The sequence below is a fragment of the Salvia miltiorrhiza genome, chromosome 3 (genome assembly GCF_028751815.1).
Source record: "Salvia miltiorrhiza cultivar Shanhuang (shh) chromosome 3, IMPLAD_Smil_shh, whole genome shotgun sequence".
Classification (NCBI taxonomy): Eukaryota; Viridiplantae; Streptophyta; class Magnoliopsida; order Lamiales; family Lamiaceae; genus Salvia; species Salvia miltiorrhiza.
The window spans coordinates 6,323,490-6,332,426 of record NC_080389.1 but is presented as its reverse complement, the minus strand read 5'-3'; the positions used below and the strand labels follow the sequence as shown (position 1 = coordinate 6,332,426).

At 43.3% G+C, this 8,937-nt stretch overlaps 1 protein-coding gene across 1 annotated transcript; it reads left to right on the top strand.

Annotated features, from left to right (window-relative positions):
* Positions 1–7,340: 7,340 nt before the first annotated feature.
* LOC131018206 (secreted RxLR effector protein 161-like) lies at positions 7,341–7,994 on the top strand. The gene has a single exon (XM_057946930.1). It carries the CDS (start codon positions 7,341–7,343, stop codon positions 7,992–7,994), a length of 654 nt encoding a protein of 217 aa, XP_057802913.1.
* The last annotated feature ends 943 nt before the right edge of the window (positions 7,995–8,937 follow it).

Here is an 8,937-nt window from a genome sequence, read left to right as displayed (position 1 = left end):
GCAACTCGTGGCAATCAACACTACTCTCCAGAAGTTCATGACCTCGGTGGATGCCCGTTTCGCTAAGCTGCATTTCGACGAAGATTCTTCCGGCTCCTGTCCACCACCCCCGCCACCACCGCCTGACCCAACAATACCTACATTTCGCTCTATGAAGATGGAGGTCCCGACCTTCGACGGTACTGATCCGGCGGGATGGATTTTCCGCGTCGAAGAATTCTTCAACTACCACCAGACACTAGAACCCCAACATTTGCGGATTGTCTCCTTCCACATGGAGGGTCGCGCCACCGCCTGGTTCCAGTGGATGAAAACAAACCATCTGTTATCGACTTGGTCGGTGTGCCTCCACAGCGTTCGCCATCACTTCGGTGGATCCATCTATGATGACCCCCAAGGTACTTTGTCGAAGCTCACGCAAAAAAACTTTGGTGGCTGAATTCTAAGCCGAATTTGAAGACCTTATGAATAAGGTTGAAGGCATCTTTGAAACCTTAGTTGTGAGTTTTTTTGTTACGGGTCTTAAGTCTGACATCCGCCGAGAACTTTTGTTCTCAAAACCCACTACAGTCATGAAGGCTTTTACGTTAGCACGCGCTTATGAGGCCAGGCTGGAAGAGCCCCGCCTCGACCAACGGTGGTCAGCGCATACTCTAGTGAAGGCTACCCCACTCACCTCATATCCACCGTCTCCCTCGCCATTGATCACGACGTCTGCCCCTATTGCGTCCCCGACTCTACCTCCACCATCAAAACCACCATCCACACCTTTGCTCCCAGGCCCATCCGCCGTTTCTCACCACAAGAGCTCAAGGAGAAATGTGAAAAGGAAGGGTCTTTGTTACAACTACGACCAGAAATGAGCTCCTTCTCATTGTTGCCAGAGCCATTTCTATGGTCTGTTGGGAACGGACGATGAGAATGATATCGTCAATTCCCCGGTAGAGCCTGACCCTTCCCACGAAAACACATCGACCCAGCAATTTGTGGAGATATTTCCACCCTCAATACATTGTCTGGGCTAGGCCGACCGCGGTCGCTCCACTTTTGCGGTCGCTCCACCTTCGTGGTTCTATCCACCGCCATGCCGTTAAAGTGCTTGTGGATAATGAGAGCACTCACAAATTTCTACACCCAACAGTGGCTCAAAAATTGAAACTGAACACACAATCTATACCACCATTTAGGGTGTTCGTTGATAACGGAGACTTCATCGTGTGTGATCGCGTCTGTTTGGCGGTCCCTATTGATTTGCAAGGGTATACCGCTACGGTGGATCACCATGCACCTTCTGAAGATAGCAGGGCCCTCAGTCGTGCTCGGCATCCAGTGGCTTTAGACACTTGGACCAGTGACTCACGATTATGTAGCTCAATCGATGGAGTTTACCTCTGCCGGAGTGGTGAATCGACTGATCGAAGATCCATCTATCGATCTCCAACCTATTTCTTTTTCTTCTCTGCAGGCCGCTGTCCGAAGGAGGGAGATGCACCAACTCTACGCTATCTTCATTCGACCCAACCGTACCACTGATGGGCCTTCACAGACGGCCCAATTGAAAATTTCAGAGTGCACCCCAAATACAATGCATCCATTGCTGCGAAAATTTCAGCATTTATTTTCAGCTCCCACGGGTTTGCCACCGCATCAGAGAATTGATCACCGTATACACCTCCTGCCGAACACGGTACCGGTCAACGTCCGGCCCTATCGCTATCCCCAATTTCAGAAACAGGAGATAGAAAAGTTAGTAGCAGAGCAGCTTAGAATTTTCAGAAACTGCATCTAGCCATGTGCAGAAGACCGCCGCCATCCATATCTGTAATTCAGAACTCAGAATCAGATCTCATCTTACATCTACTTGTTTATGTATGTTTTTGCTCTATTCTCGGGCCTCCTTGCCGGCTTCGATCCGGTAAGAGCAAAAATATCCTCCTCAATCTCTTCTTTCGTTAGAGGGATAGAGATGCTCAGCTTCCTCTTCTCCTTCTTCCCACCGTTATGTCGAGCAGTTATTGATACCAGCCATAATCCAGGAAAACAAGTCTTTGCCTTGGACGGGTTTTCTTCTTTCTCATCATCTCAAGCAGATTCGAGGTTGATTTCGGTCCTTTTTTAGGAGCTTTTTCGGAATCTGGTGAATTTTCCCCGCCGTCTCCTTGTCGACGCTGATGGATATTAAAATCAAAAGTAATTGACAACCGATAGAGATGGTTGTATCAACAATAAGTACACTTTGTATCAACAATAGAGACGGTTTGCATTTTTCAATTTATGTCATCAAATTCATTTTTTTATGTGTATTTAATTAAACACATGAATTGCGAATATCTTTTTCTTTTTTTTGTTTTCCGCATGTTTTGATTTTTCACTTTTGTTTCATGACAATTGCAAATTGTGAACACAATTGTTTGACTAAACTATAATGTAATTATTTGTATTGGTGTCAAATAAATTGATATGAACCTGCGCCAATCCCCGTACTATCCTTTCACAAGTTATTGTGGAGTGTTGGCCCAATTCTCATTAATTCCCTTAGCCCAAACCCAAGCCCACAATCCATTATCCTCTTTTCTTTTGCCCAAATCTGCTACCCGGCCCATTCCCAAACCCTAGCCCACTATCACACCAGATATACCCCACTCCCTTCTCGCCCTCACTCACTTGCGCCGCTCTGATGAAACCCTAATCTCACTCTCTCTCTCACCCTCCCATCTGCGCCTCTCCAATTCCCCTCCGCCGCCCGTCTCCTCGTTTTCCCTTCCGTCTTCAATTCTCCACCCCCTTCCCGATGCCTTTCACCCCTTTTAATCTGGTCCTAATTCCTTACAGCAATGGGAAGGTTTTCAGGCAAAACTCTTGAGAAGGCTTTGTTACTCCTTCTGTGTGATTTCTCTGCTGTGTGTGAACGAAGCCTTCCCTTTGCTGTGAGAGTTATCACCGGATTCCTGTCCATCGGATTCCTGATTGGTGATACTCTGTTTGTTTGTGAAGCCATCGGAATCCTGCCCATCGAATTCCTGCTGCTGGTGGCTGTTCAACTGAGATCTGAGTGCCTATCTGTTCTCCCTGCTCCTCTGAGCTGTGATCATTAAGCTGCCGGAAGAAGCCAAGCTTTCAGTGGGAAAATCTGAGCCAAAGTGTCCAAAGGGACACACTTTTCCCACTCCGAATCTACTCTGAACTTTCCTACTTTCTTTCTTTCTTTCTCTTTCTCCTTTTGTGCCCACTTACTTGTTGTTTTTCTGGTGTTCTACAGGTACAAGCAAAAGAGGAAGAAAGAGCAGAAGAAGAAGACGAAGAGGAAGAGTCGTGAAGTGGATCCTGGCACTAGAGTGCCGTGTGAAGGCGGCAGGACGGTTGGGAACCAAGCGGTGAACCTCCGGCTAGGCGAAGATACCCTAAAGTGGTATCAGAGCCACGGGGACCTAGCCGGGGCACCCTCCGACCGCACCTCCTTCACCCCGCCGCCCCTTCGGGCTGCGTCGATTGGCTCCCGACGAGCAAGGAAAGAGGTAGGTCCGGCCTCTCCCCTTCCTGGGAGAGACGGCTCTGGTAAATTGGCTTAATCTTGAAACTCCTAGATTCTAGGGTTGGTTTTGCCTGCTGCTTTTCTTTCTTGCATATTTTTTTGTTTGGTCTTGGTATCTTGCGATCCTGATCTTCTGTGTGCTTCCGCTTGCTGCCTTGTATCTCGATAAACCCCTGGCATTCAAAGCCAAGTAAGATCTCCCTTGTATTTGGTCCAGTTCATCTGAATTCTCCTTTAAAGGAGTCTTCTCGTGCGAGTATCCTGGAAATCAAGGGAGAAAGGGGGTTATCTAGATTTGTTGAGTGTGCCTTGTTTTCTTGCTGTCTCTGCTGATTGTTTTTTGATCTCTCTGATGTTTCTGTTTGTCCTGAAAAACTCTCTTGGATTGAGAGTTTTACCCTCCTCTGGACTCAGACAATCCTTTTGGAACTTCTTGGAGGGACCAGTGTGAATCCTTTCTCCACAGATCAATCTGGGCTCTTCCCTGCTCCTTAACTCCAGGTGTCTCCTCCTTAAGGTCCCTGTGACCTTTGTTGTGGTGTTGCCTGCTCTGTGTCTTGCTGGAGTGTTCAGCCATGTTTACATCTGCATACATCATGAGCAACTTGCATATGGTGCAATTCAATGGCAGGGATGATTTTCAAGATTGGAAAACCAAAATAGAGTGCATATTAGTCAAAGAAAAGGTTAATAAAGCTCTGTTGTCTAAAATTGACAAGTCTGTGACTGATGAAAAACTGCATGATATGAATGATAATGCTAGGGCCACTATCTTGTTAAATCTGAGCAGTTCTGTGGTTAGGAAAGTGTCTCATCACTTATGTGCTAAGGATTTGTGGGATGATCTGAACTCCATTTACTCCACTTCATCTGAAGAGTCTGCATGGTCTTTACAAAATCAATTTATGAATTTTCAAATGGATCCTTCAAAGGATGTTGACTCAAACCTTGATGATTTTCACAAACTACTGCATGATTTGAAAATTGCTGGTGATGACAATATTGAAAAGTATGCCCCTCAGATTTTGTTGAGTTCTATTCCTGAGTCATTTTCTGAAGTAAAGTCAGCTTTAAAATATGGTGGGTCTAAGGTTTCTTGTGATATGATTATCAATGGTCTTAAGACCAAAGAGAGTGAACTTAAACTGCAAAAACCCAAGTCCCTTCAGGGAGAGGTCATGTTTGTTAATAAGGATAATCAGAGAAACCCACATCATCATTTCACTAAGGGCCAGAAGTCTGATCATCATAAAAATGATACTTCAAATGAACAGAGGGTAGAAAATAGGTTTGATCACAATCAAAATAGGAATCATAATCCTAATCAGAAACCTAGAAAAGTGTGTTGGAATTGTGGAAAACCTGGGCATTTCATAAATAGGTGCAAGCTGCCTAAAAAGAATAAGAACTTTGTTCCTAACGAGCCTAAACAGCATGCAAACAATGTTTTTAAAGATGATGGTGTCTATATGGTCCATGACTATGATTTTCAGTTCATAAATTACTCAAATGCTGTGTCTAAATCTGTAAGTTCAAATGAGTGGCTGATTGACTCTGGTTGTACCTTTCATGTGACCCCTTTTGAGCATATGTTTCAAAACCTTCAGTTGGTCAAGTCTGGGCATGTTTCTTTGGCTGATGGTCAAAGTTGTGATATCTTGGGTAAGGGTGATGTCTGCCTGAAATTTGAAAATGGGAGTCTGCTTACCTTGAATGATGTTAGATTTGTGCCAAACTTGAAATTCAGCCTGCTTTCAGTGTCTAAAATTGCTGACAAAATGCTAAATGGTTCTGTGAACTACTTGAGATTTCAATTTGAAAAAGATTCTATGCTTTACTTTACTGCTCCAAGAAAGGGAGACTTGTATGTTGTATGTGCTGAGTCAGTTCCTTTACCTGTTGCTAATGTGGTCCATGAGGACAAATCTGCACTCTGGCATGCTAGATTAGGACACATGAGTAATAAAGGCATGGAAATTCTGAAAAAGACTTGTGTATTTGGTAATGATAAGATTTCTGAGCTTCCCTTCTGTGAACCATGTGTAATGGGAAAACATCATAAGTCTGCCTTTCCTGTTTCTGTTCCTTATCCTAGAAAGCATGTTAGCACTGAGATACTTGAATACCTGCATGCTGATGTCTGGGATCCTGCTAAAGTGCCCACTCATGGTGGAAACTTGTATTTCCTATCTGTCATTGATGATTTTTCAAGAAAAACTTGGGTCTTTTTAATGAAAAACAAATCTGATGTGTTTGAAAAGTTGTCAAAGTGGGCTGCATAGATTCAAAATCAAACTGGAAAAAAGATTAAATGTATTAGGACTGATAATGGTCTTGAATTCTGTAATCATGCTATGGATAACTGGTGTACTGAGTCTGGCATCATGAGGCATAAGTCTGTTCCTTACACTCCACAGCAAAATGGAGTGGTTGAAATGATGAATAGAACTCTCCTTGAGAGAGTAGGAGCATGCTTGTTGCATCTGGTTCGTCTAAACACTTCTGGGGTGAGGCCCTCATGACTACTGTGTATTTGATCAACAGATCTCCTTCTGTCCCCTTACTTGGCAAACTCCTTGAATCTGTGTTTTATGATAAACCTATCTGTTTAAAGCATTTGAGAGTGTTTGGGTGTGCTGATGTTCATCAAAATGTTGGGAAACTTGAACCTAGAGCTAAGAAATGCATATTCCTTGGTTATCCTGAAGGGGTAAAAGGCTATAGGCTGTGGGATAGGTCAGTTCCTGGATTCAAAACTTGTGTGAGCAGAGATGTGTCCTTCAATGAGCTTAATTTTCCTTGTTTACTTGAATCCTCACATTCTGCTACTCCAAGTGAGGTGGAGAAAATGCATGTTTATGACTACAACAGATATGAGTTCATGTTTACCCCACCCATGGATCCAGCCTCGTGAGGTGGATCCTCAGCCCAATGATCCTCATATTTTGACTGAGCATGCTGAAACTGACTCCACTCCCAACCCTGAACTCATCATTGATCCCACCAACCCTGCACCTTCTGATAATAACCTTTTGAATGACTATCAACTTGCAAGGGACAGGGAAAGGAGGAATATCAGACCTCCTGCTAGGTTTGATGATTATAATTTGTCTCTGTATGCTTTCAATGTGTTCAACAATGTGGATTACTCTGAACCATGCACTTATTCTGATGCTGTTAACTCTGCTGAGTCTGATAAATGGTTGACTGCTATGAATTCTGAAATGAAGTCTCTGCATGATAATGAAACTTGGATTTTAGTCAAGAAACCTGAGAATTGTTCTGTTGTTGAGTGTAAATGGTTATTTAAGGTCAAGCATGAAACTGATAACATTAGATACAAGGCTAGACTTGTAGCTAAAGGCTTTACACAAAAGGAAGGCATTGATTACAATGAGATATTTGCCCCTGTTGTTAAATTCACTACTGTGCGCATTATGCTTGCTTTATGTGCTCATTTTAACTGGGAACTCAAGCAAATGGATGTCACTACTGCCTTTCTTCATGGTGATCTTGAGAATGACATTTATATGAAACAGCCTGAGGGTTTTGTGAGTGAGGAGTTTCCTGATCATGTGTGTTTACTAAAAAAGTCTCTATATGGTCTTAAACAGTCTCCAAGACAATGGAATCTCAAATTTGACAAATGCATGCAGAATTTGAACTTTTCTAGAAGTCAATTTGATCATTGCTTGTATTACTCCAATTCTGAACCTCTTGTGTTTCTGTTACTATATATTGATGACATGCTTTTGCTTGGCCCTTGTCTGCAAACCATTGAAAATGTAAATTGTGTGAAAACTTTGACATGAAAAATCTTGGTGATGCCAAGAAAATTTTGGGCATGAGCATAGAAAGAGATAGGGAGAAATCCACCTTGCTGCTGCATCAGACTGATTATGTGAAACAAGTCCTATTGAAATTCAACATGGAAAATAGCAGATCTGTCAGTGTGCCTCTTGGTTCTCATTTTGAATTAAGTAAAAAGCAATGTCCTAAAACTGATCTTGAACTTGAAGAAATGAGAAACATTCCTTATGCTAATGCTATAGGTTCTGTCATGTACTTGATGATTAGTACTAGGCTTGATATTGCTTATGTTGTTTCTTGTTTGAGTAGATATATGGCAAATCCTGGTATTCCTCATTGGGAAGCTTTAAAATGGTTGTTTAGATATTTGAAGTCTACTATGCATCATGGTCTGAATTTTTCTAAAGCTCAAGATGGTATTAAATGTGTTGGCTATGTTGATTCTAACTATGCTAATGATAGGGATAATAGGAAGTCCACCACTTCTTATGTGTTTACTCTGTGTGATGCCTGCATTAGTTGGAAATCCCAACTGCAAAACATTGTTGCCTTGTCTACTACTGAATCTGAGTACATTGCTGCAACTGAGGCTGTGAAAGAAGCTATTTGGCTTGATGGTTTGCTGTCTGAAATCAGATTCATTGATCTCTGATAGTCAATCTGCCATTCAATTATGCAAAAACCATGTGTTTCATGATAGAACTAAGCATATTGATGTAAAATATCACTTCATTAGGGATGTAGTTGAAAAAGGAAATGTTTTGCTTGATAAAATTCCCTCTGAATTCAATCCTGCAGATATGGGCACTAAGTGTCTTCCAGTTGCAAAGCTGGAATCTTGCATGGAAACTTTGAATATTGCTCCTGGATGATTTCCCATCTCTTGTGTGGGTCAAGTTCAGCCTCTGTGGCTGCTTGCCTCTTCCTTGTCTTTGCTTCTCCCTTGTTTGCATGTTAAGTGTTGTCTTTGTGTTGCATGTTGTGTCTTGTTCTGGTCTGTATGTTTGTGACTTACCTGCATTTTTACTCCTTTATCGCGTTATTCTTTAGCGTTTTGGGCGTTTCTTGTTGAGTTGTCTATGGTTCAAATTGCGTAATTTTGTGGAATAGACTACTCGTCCGTGCTCGTGTTGTTTTTATAGGTTTTGGACTCGATTTGTGAAGTTTTGGATGAAGTACGTGAAGAGACGAGTCCATAGGCACAAACGGGGCTTAAATCGGGCAACGGATGAGCAAGAACGAGCGTCGGGAAGTTTGCGGGTCGGAGTGCACGCACTGGAGGTCGCGCGGTCCGAGCATGCGGCCGCATGCCACGGCCGCGCGAAGGAGCAGAACCCGCTGGATCACCGCGCGGGCCAGTCGCGCGGCCGCGCGAGCTCGCGCGGGCTGGCCATGCGGCCGCGCGAGCTGGCCGCGCGAGACGCCGAGTTCCGCCCAGTTTTTCCGTTTTTTCACTAAAAACGCGTTTTTGGAGTATTTTCGGGCTTAGACGACCTAGGGCATATAAATACCTTCCTTTAGCTTATTCCAAACATCTTTTATCATATTCTGACTTTTCCTGAGAGCTGTGAGACACGGAGCAAGAGCAAGATTGA

What these genes read in the sequence shown, in the direction of transcription:
- LOC131018206 (XM_057946930.1), top strand. Translation starts at nt 7,341, where the DNA reads ATGAAAAATCTTGGTGATGCCAAGAAAATTTTGGGCATGAGCATAGAA.